This window comes from Camarhynchus parvulus, chromosome 19 (assembly GCF_901933205.1).
Source record: "Camarhynchus parvulus chromosome 19, STF_HiC, whole genome shotgun sequence".
Taxonomy (NCBI): Eukaryota; Metazoa; Chordata; class Aves; order Passeriformes; family Thraupidae; genus Camarhynchus; species Camarhynchus parvulus.
In genome coordinates, this window is record NC_044589.1 from 1,217,168 (window position 1) to 1,231,850 (window position 14,683).

The 14,683-nt window shown below is 47.4% G+C and overlaps 2 protein-coding genes across 9 annotated transcripts in view; both read left to right on the forward strand.

Annotated features, from left to right (window-relative positions):
* The window catches only part of GTF2I (general transcription factor IIi), a 71,892-nt gene extending 68,597 nt beyond the window's left edge, over window positions 1-3,295 (forward strand). For all 8 annotated transcript variants that reach the window (XM_030962442.1, XM_030962448.1, XM_030962447.1 and 5 more), the window contains 3 exons: window positions 255-293; window positions 1,017-1,091; window positions 2,789-3,295. In XM_030962442.1, the coding sequence (XP_030818302.1) occupies window positions 255-293; window positions 1,017-1,075 (98 nt within the window). In that variant the 3' untranslated portion in view covers window positions 1,076-1,091; window positions 2,789-3,295. The remainder of the gene's footprint in view (window positions 1-254; window positions 294-1,016; window positions 1,092-2,788) is intronic.
* Window positions 3,296-5,975: 2,680 nt separating this feature from the next.
* NCF1 (neutrophil cytosolic factor 1) lies at window positions 5,976-14,008 on the forward strand. Its single transcript, XM_030962957.1, has 11 exons — window positions 5,976-6,047; window positions 6,511-6,591; window positions 6,900-6,975; window positions 8,186-8,351; window positions 8,484-8,539; window positions 8,824-8,946; window positions 9,312-9,419; window positions 10,223-10,340; window positions 10,947-11,054; window positions 12,590-12,732; window positions 13,678-14,008. Exons 1-11 carry the CDS (start codon window positions 5,976-5,978, stop codon window positions 13,794-13,796), a joined length of 1,170 nt encoding a protein of 389 aa, XP_030818817.1. The 3' UTR covers window positions 13,797-14,008.
* Window positions 14,009-14,683: the final 675 nt, after the last annotated feature.

Here is a 14,683-nt window from a genome sequence, read left to right on the forward strand (position 1 = left end):
ATGTCTGCCACAGTAAACCTTTCTTAGAAGAGAAAGTGTTGCATAGTTAAATGTAATAAATGTTTGGGGATATTTTATATTTTGTTGCAGACTATAGAAAAGCTACACAAATTTATCTCAGTCAAAGAGATATGAGTCTGATTGTTTAGGAAAATATGAGGTGCTTTTTTGAAGGAAAACTTGATTTCCCTAATCTGATTCATCTTGTTGAAACTATATTCATATTCATTTGACTGTATTTTTTTTCATTTAAGAGCCAGCTGAACCAAGCCAAATAGAAGTATCTCTAGGAGGTAAGTGCTTGTCTTCAGTTACTATTAAGAAATATTTTTAAGTAATGCTGAACAAAGTTGCATCTGTTTTTAAAGTCAGGTCAATCAAAATCAAGAAGAGGTCTTTTACTGGTTCCTGGCACATTTCCTCATTTATAGTAATATCATGCTGCATCATGTGAAGAATACTTAGCAGCAAAAATTACTATGCTAATAATTTTACAAAGGAGTTGTAGGAATTCTTTGTGGTTGGTGAGTCTTGCCTATACATAGGCTCTGAGTGACTTCATATCCTGAATGATGCATTTAGTTATTCAGTGCAGTAGTTTCCACAAGTGATGCAAGTGAGTGCTTGCCATCATCAGGAACTCTGAATGCCACATTGGCCTGGATACACTGTGTTGGGGGCAAGGGAGGGGAGCATTGTTGTTCTTCTAGCACTTAAACTCTGGAAAACATCCAACTTTCCTATTGTCCAAGAATATACTTGAACTCTATCCTTTTCAGATAGAATCACAGAATCATTTAGTTTGGAGAAGCCTTCTAAAAGCATCATCATTATATTGCAGTGGAAATGGTAATTTTCACAGAATCAGATTGCTGTGAATATGCTTTTATTTCTTATTATTAGTTTTAAGAGATAATGAATGCTTTTCATGTTTTTATAAAATTTTACTTAAGTAAAACAGTAACAAAATTGGTGGAGAAGTTCCACTTTTTCATTCGCTACTACTTTTTTAACAGATAACACAGAAACAGAAGAACAGTTTCAAATAAAGCAAGATCCACACCTGACGTCATAGACCTCATCAATACTGGGTAAAAGAATTTAGTGTTTCTTGAAGTCAACACCTGTCAAGGAATAATATTTTTATATTTTTGGCTGGGGAAAGGAGAGATGAAGTGTAATACTGAATGTCAGAAGGTGCCAGTACTTTAGTTGTGAATTATTTTGCACTTTCTTATCCAAATACAGTATAAAGCACACTGTGTTCAAATTTGTGACGAAGTCCTAGAAAAATATGGCATAAAATGTGTGATGGTAATCACATATCTCAGAAGCAGAGCAAGTGAAAGCTGAGGGGATTAGTGTTTATGTAAAGCTCTGACATGGTTGTGTGAAAAAGCATTATTATTCTTGGTAGTGCACATACATTTCCAAATTGTAATTGAGCAGGAAAGCTCTTTACTGTGATTGTCTGAGTATTGTCTGAGCTTGGGACACTCAGTAAAACTATTAACTGTCATGACAAACCAACCTCCTTTAAAAGTTTCCTTTATTTTATTTTCATAAATTAAACTTTTATTTATTTAAAAGCCTAGTTTAATTTACAATGCCCAAATGTCCAAATCTTTCTCTTACTCTGTTTTTAACGTCACTTGTTCCTAAAAATTATGTTTTTGTGGTGGTGGAGAGGAATGTTAGCAATGCTATCACATCACCAAATCTAAAATGCTCACCCAAATGGTTTGGAGTCTCTGTGCTTCATTCAAAGAAAATGGTAGTGCTTCTTCCCATTTCAGTTTTTTTGGTAATACTGAACCCCAAATATCTTCCTCGTTATGCAGCATTTGATACTTCAGCAATTTGATTTAATTGGTATAACATTAAATGAAGCATTGGCTAGGGGAGCCTGGAGCCTCTGGGTTTCATTCCTGGCACCATCTGAGCTTTTGGAGCTGAGGGACAGCCTTGGTACAGCATGAACACAGCCCAGGACAATGAAATGATGTGGTGGGAAGCTGCAGGAGCTGACAAACCAGCATCCCAACTATGCCCTGAGCACTGCAGGCACAGCAATGGTGCTCTTATTTAATCAGTGAAGTCTGTTTGTCATAAAACTGAATGTGGCAGGATAAAATATACTGAAGGGAAAACTTTGATTCATCATGGGACGCACTGCAAGCAGTGAGAAATAAAAAAACATCTCACTTGTCAATTAAAGGTCACAAAAATGTTGTCTGAGCAATGGCTGCACAATTTGATGCTGCAGCAGTTCAGAGTTTTGGATGCTTTAGGCCATCCACTGAATTTATACCAAAATAAATATTTGTTCTAAATTCTGACAAGAGAATGCTAGAGCACACATTTAATCTCATATTTATTGAGAGCAATATTCAGTTTCTGCATGCTTGCTGAATCTATGTCACAATACAACCACAAATGAATGACACTCACACGCTGAGATGTCCAAGGCAAAAAAGGCACATTTATTACTGGACCTCAATATTTATAGAATTCCAAAAGTGATCATGGATTGGAGGATAAAATTGCCACCTCTCCAACCACACTGGTCAAACCAACAGTCTATCAAGTCTCTCCTCCTCCAGAAAGGGATGCAAAACAATCATTATTTACATGAAAAGTGCATGAGAAAGCTTAGAAGAACTTTAGGAGAACAGGGAGACAAATCTAGGCCTAAAAAACTGGAAAATAGAATACACACTGCTCATAGCTGTAATAAGGCACAAGGCTTCAATGAAATTAACCTAATTTTTTAATTTCTCTTACCTAGTCAGAAGCTGCCCGTTCTGAGAAGAGCCTGCTCGGCCTGTCTAGAGCTCTGTAATATAATTGTATAAGAGAAGTATCTTCTATACAAACCCTTTTGTACTATTATATAGAAATGTCTACTTTTTCAGCAGTTCTGTGAATTGACCTACTAATGACTGTAGATTTGGATTGTATGAATTTACTTTGGAATATATTTTAAGGACTAAATTTGATGCTGGGGAGATGGCAGGGATTAAAATCAACAGGGACATAGCTCAGGCTGTATACATTTTCCAATAAAGCTGAATTTCACTGTACCTGAATGCATCCTAACTTTTGTAATGAAAAAATTCCTGCAAAGAGTTCAGTTTGTTTACTTAGGAGAAAAAAAACCCTCTACATTAATGTTCAGCTGTTACTTTAATGTCTCATTGGACAACAGTATTTGTATATTTGAATTAATTTTTCCTGTTGTATCTATCATAATTCATATGTTTTTCCTAAATAAAAGATAATTTTATCCACTTGATGGTTAGTGTGCATTAATGAGATAGACTGTGAAATGGTCAATATTCCAGTGTGTGGATTAGGAAGCAACTGAAATGAAACCCCGTCAGTTTATTCTGTTAATTCAAAGTAGTAAGTACATGTTCCATCAGAGTATCACACAGTTTACATATCATGGGTTTGGTCTTACAGTCCTGCCATGGGCAGTAGTTGTGTGGACTTGTGTGAGAGCTTTTCTGCTGAAGGCTGTGGGGGATGCTCTTCTGTCCATCTAGAACTAGTTATGGAAACATGCTACAACCTGCTCCAAGTCCTATTATGTCAAAAACTCAGAATATTCTGTGCAAACAGCAATTAAATTAAGTCCCCTGTGGTCCTGGTTATGCACCACAACAGGTAAAACCATGTATATATATATATTTTCAAATTTCACAAACCATAAGAGATGCACAGTTCTGGCTATAAAATAATCTCTAAAAATGCAGATAATTTGCAAAGGTTTCTCTTTTACTGGCAGGAATCTGAGATGATTGCATTATGCACAAATGGTAAGTGATATTCCCTGATGAAGAAATAAAGACCTTTCTGATGTTTTTCAAGACTGTGCATGTAGTTATGTCTTACAGCAAATCAAGTCCTAGCAGTAATTCTGTAGGCAGGTAGAACATGCTGCAGCATGGTTATGTCCTGCCAGCAGAGAAGTAAGGTCCAGTCCTGCTGTTGAGACTGCAATCCAGCTCTGGGTGGGTGATGTGATTGGATCTTCAAGGAAAATTCTGAAGCCTTAAATTCAGTTGAGTGCAGTGTCTGTTCTTGGGAGCAACCTGAAATTCAGCAGGTAAATTCAGAGCAACAAACACATTTCAGTCATTCTAGAGATAAGGGAGACCCTACAGGACATCTGCTTGTGTTTGACAACATGCAGAGCTAGGTGCTCCCACTTGAATACTGGGACCTTGTGCTGGTGATGTCAGCAGGGGCAGGGTTAGCTCCATGCTGAGGCATTTTGAAAAAGCTCATCCTGGTCTTACCTTCCTTCTCTCCAGATGGGAGCTGGTGCCTTCCTGCCTCAGCAGACAGCATTCCCAGCCCCATGGAGTGAGCCCACCTGCTGTACCTTACCTGTTAACCCAGCCATGTGGGCACTGTCCACATTATAACCACCACCACATGTACCTGCTGCTCACTTGAACAGACATGCTGAGCCAGTGAACCTCCAGCAGTAGTTCAGGACCAGGTTTCACACTTGCTTCTAGACATGTTTAGAATGATGAAATGACATAACGCAGCTTTCCCCAGGCTTCAGCTGGCCTGACTTCCCCTTCTGAAAAAAGCAGGATGGTTCATCCCTTCTTTACTCACAGCCCTCTTTAGGAGGCACTTTCAGCACAGCTGCCTGCCCAGCTGTTTGCTGCTGGTGGAGTTCTTACTGCTCACTCAAAAATGAGGGCAGTGTCACAGCAAAGGAACTGGGAAAATAAATAATTCCAAGGTATTGCCTTGTCAAGTGTGTAACAGCAGAGTGGCTCTGCTGAAACTCTGTATGCAGGAGCTGAACGAAAAAGGAAGTGAAAGTGGTTGCAGTGGTGTTGCTGAAAGGACTGGAGTGGGCATTGGGCAGCAGCATGTCCATCTTCAGAGCCATCAGGGAGTGGCCCCGCTGGACATCTGGCAGCTTCGAGCAGCTTCTCACAGAAGCCACCTCCAGAGCCCCCCTGCTACCAAAAACCAGACTGCAAAACCAAAAGAACTTAGCTTGTTCAGATGGAATGTTCCTCTTCTGAGAATTTTCTTCTGAAATCTTGCTTCTTGACACGTATTAGATGTGTGAGACATTTGATGGAAAGCTCAAACAGCCCTGGATGGATCTTTTTTCATATTTGTGGTTGTGTAATATGCAAGGGACTTCCCTTGCATATAGGGAAGTCCCCCTGTTAAAATAAAAAGAAACCAAAAGTACATGACCATTCAGCCCTGTGCCCAGCTAAGGTGGTGAGCAGGGCTGGGACTGACTCAGGTTCTCGGGGGCTCCCCAAGGGAACCTTTTGGTGGCAGATTTTGAAGAAGCTGCAAAAGACTGAAAGGAAATGGTGATGCAAGGGGAGGGCTCTTGCACACTGAGCCTGTGGCTGCCCCATCCTGGCTGTGCTGTGCCCCAGACTCCCCAGGTGCCATTCCCACACACACAGACAGTACTGCCATTCCTGGGGCTCAGGGAGTGCATCACATGCTTCATTCAGCCATTCCAGCTCTCATAGAGAGGGTGAAGGTGCCTCTGGCTGTCATATCCAAGGCACCTGTCCCTGACCCTCTCCTGCAATTACCTGTGCCATCATGGGGCAGCATCAGCAGTCAGAGGAGTCCTTTGGATACCAGGGCAGCCAGCCTGGGCCTCACCCTTCACTGCCCTCTGATTCCAGAGCTCCCTCCAGGTTATCTCCGAGGCCTCCCAGCTCACCTCCTCCCCAGCCCTGGAGCCACTGCAAGGGCTGGGCTGGGAAACACCAGCTCGGTACAAACCACAGCGAGTGAACAATTACGGGTGCGATCGCAGCGGCAGTTCCGCTTCCCCAGGGCTGTAACAGAGAGCAGAGCTGAGCCAGGGCAGAGGGGACAGAGCTGAGCCAGGGCAGAGGGGAGGGGAGAGCACCCAGACAGGCAGGAGCCGGGTCCGGAGCAGAGCCCTGCGGGCAGGAGCAGCAATGGGGGACGCCTTCATCCGGCACATCGAACTGCTGGGCTACGAGAAAAGGTTTTTCCCCAGCCAGCACTATGTGAGTATCAGCAGCGTTCTGGCATGTGAGGACTGAGGACTGGACAGGGTAAAAACCCTGGCCAACAAATTTTCTTAGGTAAATGTGACTGAGAGCCTAAACGCTTCCTTTTAAGGGAGTCATAGCTGATAACATGAGCTGCAGGCAGCCAGAGACTAAACTGTCCTGAACACACAAGATTTCAGGCACCTCCTTTGCAAGCCATTGGCTACTTTGCAGTCTTGGAAAGGGCTTTTTCCTCTTTGTTTCCCACCCACCTGCATGGTTCTGTCCCCTCTAGATCTATTCCAATTCCCCTAGTGCCCAGTTTATTTGCTGGCAAGGCAGAGCTATTTGCATTGGGGTGGTGGAAGGAAAACATTCCATTTTATCTGAAACTGGACCATCCCCAGGGTTCCCCGGGCACAGTGGGGAGTGGTGTCCCACTTGCCTGCAAAACTGCAGCCTCTGCTTTGCTCCTCAGGTCTACATGTTCCTGGTGAAGTGGAATGACCTCTCCGAAAAGGTTGTCTACCGCCGCTTTACTGAGATATATGAGTTCCACGTGAGTCCTCCCAGGACACATGGGCTTGGGGTGGGGAAAAAGGAGGGTGAATGCCATCTGAAATTGCCTCAAAGCAAACCTGGTTCAAAAGAGGCTCCTGGGTCCAGTTCTTTGATCTCTTTTGAAGGTGGGAGCCATTGGCTCTGTGTCCCTGGGCACACAGTGCCGAGGTGTGGGATCCAGCCAAGACATGCTGGTGGCAGCAGGGCGAGCATCAGGAAAGGAGCCCAGCTAGGGGCAGAGGAGTGGGTGTCACAGCGTGTTCCCCTGGTGCCATCCTCACTGTTGTGCCTGGCTCTGCTCTGCAGAAAGCGCTGAAGGAGATGTTCCCCATTGAATCCGGGGACATCAACATAGAGAACCGGATCATCCCGCACTTGCCAGGTGAGGGGCAAGCACCGTGGCTGGGGGTGAATAGAAATTGCAGCTAGCTGGGAAATTCCCTGGTGGGTTGAGCTGTGCTGGCTGCCTCCAAGACAGGTGGGTGGTGCAGTATTTCCTGTACACCAGGCTTGAAATCAAAACCCCAGAAAGATCTGAGCAGTGGCAGTGGTTATTCCCAACACTCAGCAGCCCTACAGACCCCGTCCTTGCTCTCTGAAGGCACCCAGAGGCACGTGCAGAAGAATCAGCTGTGACCCCTATGACTCCTGGCTGGTGCAAGGTGTCTGGCTTTGGGGAGGCTGAACTGAGTGGAGCTGAGCTGAGCCCTCTGTTGGTGACATCATCACTGGTGTTGGCTTAATGCCCTTGTGGCAACACAGATACTTTGTAAGAGGAAGCAATGCAATATGCCTTCAATGACAGAGAATGAACTCCGGATCCGAACAGCTGATGTTTTGTCTCTAAGCAAGGTGCATGTCAGAAAACTTCCCCATTTTATTTAATTTCCTGCTTTAAAGGAAGCAGAAGGGAGTCTGAAAAAGAGCTGCAGTTGTGGTCAACATCTCTGGAGGAGGAGTAAGCCTGCATTATGTAGCAGTGTGGGTGCCAGTCAGCTGGACTAACATCAACTACCATGCTGGGCCACTTCCATCACACTGTCCCCCACCGTGCTGGAGCTGGTCAAAGCATCCTTATTCCCTTTGGGGAACTGAGAGCACTGGGGACCAGACAAGTGTCAGACTGCTGGGGGCATGGGCTGCCACTGACCACACAAAAGTATCTCGCATCATGTGGTTCAACACTACTTGAGGTGGGGATTGCCAGCAGTATTTTAGAGTTCTGGAGTCAAGAACACCACAACCAGTGGGGTGGGAGGATAAATATGTCTCTTCTGACTGCAGGCTAGTCCCCTGAGCCCCTCTTGGTGCTCTGGTACATCTGCTGTGTTTCTGGCCCAGCTGTTGGGCTTAGTCTGAACACACATGTAGGAGTTACCCTAAAACTGAAATAGGGTCAAACAGGATCATTGCTGGGCTTGCAAGAGCTGTGCCCCCACAAAACTTATTGGCACAATGCAGCCACACAGCACCTTGGGGCCAGACCCACTTGTTTGCAGGGCAAAATTAATGGTTCAGAGCAGTGTGCTTGGGAAAGTATTAAAGACAAGGCATTCTGGCTGCTTTTCTGAGCCCTTTTTCCTCTCCCCCAGCCCCAAAGTGGTTTGATGGGCAGCGCTCAACTGAGAACAGGCAGGGCACACTGGCTGAGTACTGCTACACTCTGGTGAACCTGCCCCACAAGATCTCCCGGTGCCTGCATGTGGTCAACTTCTTCAAAGTCCGTCACGATGACATGAACCCCGTCACAGACAGCCAGTGAGTCCTGCTGCCTGCCGTTTGGAGGGAAATCCTGCATTCCTGGCCTTGGATGCTGGCAGGAGCCTGCAGGGAGGGTGCTGATGGATAGGGCTGCTTGGCATTGAGCTGTCTTTGCTCTGACCTGTCTAGGATCAAGAAGCCTGAGGTCTTCCTCCTGCCAAAGGATTCCAAGAAAAACCCCACTGGTAAGAGGGCTGCAAAGTGGCTGCCTCAGCAGCAGTGAAGCCTGCTGGGGAGAGAGGTTGTCATTCCATGGCAGATACCCTCACTACGAACATGATTGCTATACCAGAGCTGCAGCTGTGGTGAAGCCAAATCCTTTGGGGAAATAAGTAATTGTCCTGAAATCCAGTTTGTTTGGGGCTGAAAGAGGCTGGGAGGGTACTTTGGGCTGTCCTGGGGCTGTTTTTGGCCTGTGTTTCTGGGCTGGGGGCTGGAGGAGGGAACATCTGTCACTTCTCTCATGCAGACATCACGGGCCCCATTGTCCTGCAAACGTACCGAGCCATCGCTGACTATGAGAAGAGCTCCACATCTGAGATGGCTCTCAAGGCTGGGGACCTGGTGGATGTTGTGGAGAAGAGTGAGAATGGTATGTGTCCATCCCCCTGGAGAGCTCCTGAGGGCCAGCCCACTCCCTGCCACAATTTCAGCAGGAATGAGTATCCCTTGCATCCAAACACAGCATGTGAACTGGCTATGGCAGTGAAGGCTGAGGGGCAGTTCTAGGAAACTCTGCAACACCCTGGCCATGCCTCAGCCTGTGAGGCTTCCTGCCCAGCAGGAGCAGGATGAACTGGTCAACTTCTCTGGTTGCACCATGTCAACAGAGATTGGCCCCAGCACTGTCCCTTTGGTCCAGGACTCAGAGATGCCTGCACCTCCCCTGGCCAGGACAGACCTGGTGCCAGTCCCCAGAACACTCTCTGCTCTTGCCCATGGTTGCTTTCTTTGCAGGCTGGTGGTTTTGTCAACTGAAGAATAAACGAGGCTGGGTACCTGCTGCCTATCTGGAGCCACTGGATGGTCCTGATGAATCTGAAGAGCAGGAGCCTAATTATGCAGGTAGAATGTTGGGGTGACCAGAGTGTGTGTGTGTGTCAGAGCAGAGCCTACTGCAGCTCTCCACTGTGATGGCTCACTGCAAAGCTGGGAAATTCAGACTGAGCAGGATCACTGGGCAGGGAGATGCTGCTGTAGGAACTGCCAGGAGGGATAAATCTCATGGCTTGGTGCCTCAGTGTCAACCTTGGGAGCTTCCCATGACCTGCAACTCAGCATTAGATTTGTGTTTTGGCTGATCCTTACCCAGTGGCCATGCTGAGCTGGCTGAGGTACTGGGTTAGCAGAACAGCATGGTGCAGCACCCAAATCAGGCACAGGAATTCACAGTGCTTCACCTCTGTGCTGTCCTTATGAGGACCTGGCCCTGCTCCCTGTCCCCTGCACTGCCCTGCCATGACAGCAGGGCTTTATCACGTGGAGCAGGGGAAGGATCCTGCAGACTTGTGCTAATTGCTCAACAGGCTTCAGCTCTGAGGGTTGCACAACGCTGGAAAAGGCCCTATTAGCACAACACTTCCTTCTGCCTTATTTCACCACTCGAATTCTGAGCACACTTTCGAGCAGAGATAGGAGTGCTTCCTCTGCTTGCACCCAAAAGTTTTCTTCTGGAGAGATGGTGAAGGGGCTGGCATGAGCCATGGGCAATGACAAGACTGGGGGAAGTCTGAATCCAAACCTGAAGCACCTCTTGCCTAAAATGTAGGGTGCCTCCTAATGCTCTGGTGCCTCCTCAGTGGCTGGGGAGGTTCAGCCCCATCCCTGAGGTGTCAGCACATGATCCACCATCCCCATTTCATGTGTAGGTGAAGCATACGTGGTCCAGAAAAGCTACACGGCTGTGGAAGAGGATGAGCTGACCCTCAAGGAGGGTGATACCATTGAAGTCATCCACAAGCTCCTTGATGGCTGGTGGGTCATCAGGTGAGAGATGCCATGAAGAGCTCAGGCAAGCAGCACTCAGGGAGAGGGAAGGGACATCCATGGTGCTCCACATCAGGGCTCTGAAAGCCTTGGTGTCTTTGGTGCCACTGCCCAGCACTTCCTTTGCAGGGCTGCTCCTCAGAGTCTGTTCTTTACCAAATCTTAAATATTTCAGCTTGAAATTCCTCTCCTGAGAGCTTCAGAAATATCCAAGAAGGAGGCAGATGGGAAAAAAATGTGTATCTGTTATTTTGCCTCTACTTGTTCTGGCACATTTTGCTTTGCAAAACCTCAACTTTCATCCCAGCTGCAAGGAGCATTTGAGGTAACATGGCACCATGAGGGAACCTGAACCATGACTCATGGAATGTCCTGAGTGGGAAGAGTTCAAGGCCAGGCTGGATGGAGCTTGGAATAGGAATAACCTATTCTAGGGGAAGGTGTCCCTGCCTGTGGCAGAGGGCTGGAATGAGATCCTTTAAGGTCCCTTCTAACCAAACCATTCTGGGACGCTGTAACCACCTGCAGGAATGATCAAATCTCTCTCCTGGACTGAGGAGGTGGTTGCAGAGCCACGACTGCAAGTGATGTTGCTTTGTGTTGCAGGAAGGATGAAACCACAGGTTATTACCCCTCCATGTACCTGCAGAAAGCTGGGGAAGTGAACACCTCTGTGAAGAGTGAGCTGAGGAACCGGGGTGCTCCTCCACGGAGGTAGGAGAAGCTCTGTGTAGAGGGCAGAAGAACATCTCCCACTTCCTTGAGGGAGATGAAATTAAACCAGACAGGGTGTTGTGGTGTCACCTGCTTGCCCTGTCAGTGAGGAACTGCCTGGAGAAATGTAAGCAGGGCACAGACAGAGCAGGGCTGTCCTCCCACCAGCTCTGTGCTCCCCAACTACCACAGGCATTGCTGAGGCGGGGCTCCAGGATCCTTGCTCCAACAGGTCCACCCATCAGGTGTATTTCTCCTTGTCCTTCTGCAAAGTTTCTTTTCTGGGCTAATCTTGTTTAATTTTCAAATTGGCCATTTTCTTACTTCCTAAGTGTGTGCACTGAATCTTTTAGAGGCAAGGAGAGATTTGACTAAATGAAGCTGCCAAGTGGCCTAATCTAATGGGAGGATTTGAGCAAATGCAAGGGATTTTATTTTGATTAAAAAGATAGAAAGCACAAATAACTCATTAATTCCAGTGCAAAGAGAATGGCTAAAAAGGGCAGAATTTGCTCCTATCTCTTTTTTCTGCAAGATGACATGTCAGGCCTGTTATAAAATCTCTCCAAATCCAGTTTTGCTGGAGCATGGATTGAGTGTGAGACAGTGTAAAATGGTCCAGATCCACCTGTTTGGCCACAGAGATGTTTGCTGGTCACCTTGGGGGAGAGGAAGTGGCCTGTTCCAAGGACAGTGGGTTGTTCCCCTGCCATTGTGACTGCTGCCTCTGTGGCACTGGCAGCCAGGCCAAGGCCTGCTGTGAATGTGGTGACCTGTTAAGGGCAAGAGCTTTGCTATGACATGGGGGATGTGCTCACACCAGGAAGGGGCTGAGGGCAGAGAGGCACTTTTCTTTGAGAAGAGCAGGAGGACAATGCCATGGGGATGGACATCAGGAGCCACCTCACTCCTGCCATGGTACTGAAGACAAAGCAGGGCCCCTGTCTGCCTGCCCAGGGACAGTCCCCAGTGCTGGGGTTTCCCCTGCAGCAGCCTCAGGCTGCTCAGCCTTTCACTTCTCTCAGGAGTTTCTCTCCTGTGGGTTGAACACTGCACATCTGGGTGCACACTGACACATGCCCCATATTCCATTCCCCTGTATCTGACCCTTGAGCCTCGGGGAGCCATGCCTAGCCCCACACCACCTCAATTTTGTGGCCAGGATAGGTGCTGTATGTTCATTCATCAAAGAGCTATAGATCACTTCTGGGGCTTTCTTGGATAACCCTCATGCCCATCTCATCCTTCCAGCTTTATATCCAATCTTCCTCACCAATCCCTATCATTACTTTCCAGACTTGTGCTCAGGGTTCACCCTTCAGTGGTTGCTTGCAGAGCACCATCCAGCTGCCTCTGAACACGTCGTAGATTGTGGCTCACTGATGGCTGCCCTCAATGGCTGCCATCCACCAGGCAGAACCCAAAAGCAGAAATTGGGGTTTGGGTGAAGCAAAGGAGGAAGTGTGGGGAAAGGAGGTGTGTGGTGTGACAGCTGCCAGCATGAAAACTGAAGTTTTGTTTCTCACTCCTTGCAGATCCACCATCCGAAATGTGAAGAGCATCCACAAGCAGGGCCGGAAGCAAATCAGCCAGGAGACCTACAGGAGGAACAGCAAGAAGTACATCCAGAACCAGCGGAAAACGCGGGGAAATTCCCAGAACCAGGCCAATGTCATCAGTGAGTCTCAGTGGAACTGGAATCCTGCAGCATGACCCATGGCCCCCCACCAGGGCTGGCAGCTGGAGCAGGATGGCACACTGAGGTCACACCATGTCCATCTGCCCTTTCCCCATGGGGAATGTCTGTGCAGGGAGGTGTTTCTTTCATGGAGTTTTCTTACTCCTGGCTATAGGTCAGACAGAGCAGAATATGGCCCTGGAAGGAGGTCAGGCCACATTTGGGATCAGTGCTTTCCTTTGTGCACCCAACCTCCCCCATGCTGCCATTACCACTGCAATTGCCATGTATGTTAGCTGTCAGCAGAGCCCCCAGAAAGGAAGTGTTACATGAAGAATCATAGAATTATAGAATTTGGTTTTGGTAGGAAGGGACCTTAAAGACCAATTCAAAGCTTCCCCTTGATCAGGTTGCTCCCAGCCTGATCAGGTTGCTCCAAGCCTCATCCAACCTAGCCTTGAACACTTCCAGGCACATGGCAGCCACAGTTGCTTAGGGCAACCTGTGCCCCACTCCCTTCACAGAAAAGAATTTTTTCCTAATATTTAATCTAACCCTGGCCTCTGACAGTGTGAAGCCACTCCCCCTTGTCCTACCAGTCCAGGCCCTTGTAAAGAGTGTCTCTTCATGAAGAAGGAGAGAGGCTGTCACTGAGGCATACCCTTTAGATCTGTTATCCCCATGCAGTATCCATGACCTTCCCAGAGCTAAAGATGGGCAGACCTCATGCAGACCCAAAGACAGGCTTTCCCTGAGCACAGCTCCCAGCTGGGCACTGGTGGGCATGTCCTGACACCATGACCTGCAGGAAGACCCATACATGGAGCATGGACAGGAGGAGAAGCAGGAGCTTTGGTGGCCATGATGTAGGAAGCTGCTGAATGTTCATGAGGGTGGTGTGTGGTGCAGAGCTCTGACCCATCTGTACATCTTTTTTACTGGCAGTTGAGAAAAATGAGCCAGAGGACAACAAGCCCAAGGCTCAACCTGCTGTTCCTCCCCGTCCCAGCAAGGACCTCATCCTGAACCGCTGCACTGAGAGCACATGGAGGAAGATCCTGTGAGGACCCTGTGAGCCCCCACACCAGCCACTCAAGCTTCATCTCCTCCAGCTCCTGTGCTCCAGCTCCTAGTGCTCGGAGCTGGAGCAGGGATCCAGGTGGTTCTGGCAGCCACAACAGGCCATGTCAGCCCAGCCCAGTGCCCATCCTCATCCTCCATCACAGCCAGCCATGGTGTCCTTGATAGCACTTTGAGGAGGGACCAGCCCTGCTCTACCAGCTCCTTATAAGCACCAAGTCCTCATCTCTACATGCCCTTCTATTCCCTCTTTGTATTTTGGATTATTTTCGTGGTTTTCATCAATAAAGGAGAGACACTTGATAGACCCTGAGGAGCAGTGTGGGCATGGTGGCAGGAAAGGTGTTCCTCCTGTTATAAATAAGAAGCTTGACTAGGCCAATATTGAAGCAGCAATCAATTTATTAATTAATATGGTAAAGTATGAGCAATACAGCACTGGGTACAGTGGGGGAAGTTTTCCCTCCAACTGCACACCGATAGTTGAGGCTTACAGGTATTTATAGGGGTACTCATAAGCTTTCTCAGCAGATTCTATTCCTGATTTTTACTCATCAGCAGTTTCTATTCCCAATTTTTATGTCACAATTCTATACACTATTTCTCAGGAAATATCCCAAAAAAGGAGTATCCCAGGTGGTGGTGGTGGTTTGGTTTCCGAAAGAAGGAAGACGAATCCCATCTGGTGAGGTCCAGCTCCCCAAATGTGGGTCCACCTTTTAATTGCAAGGACTGTAAATCTCATAACAGTGATGTCCAGCTTCCCTTGGTCGAAACCATAAATCCTTGAGTTGATGTTCATCTTCCTTTCTCAAGCTGCTTTTCTTTGTTTCGTTAAGGAGTGAGATAAGCACGTTTCCTTTATATATAT

What these genes read in the sequence shown, in the direction of transcription:
- NCF1 (XM_030962957.1), top strand. Translation starts at nt 5,976, where the DNA reads ATGGGGGACGCCTTCATCCGGCACATCGAACTGCTGGGCTACGAGAAA. An exon ending in TTCCAAGAAAAACCCCACTG is followed by an intron (nt 8,540 to 8,823) that starts GTAAGAGGGCTG and finishes TCTCTCATGCAG; the next exon opens with ACATCACGGGCCCCATTGTC. An exon ending in CGGGGTGCTCCTCCACGGAG is followed by an intron (nt 11,055 to 12,589) that starts GTAGGAGAAGCT and finishes CACTCCTTGCAG; the next exon opens with ATCCACCATCCGAAATGTGA.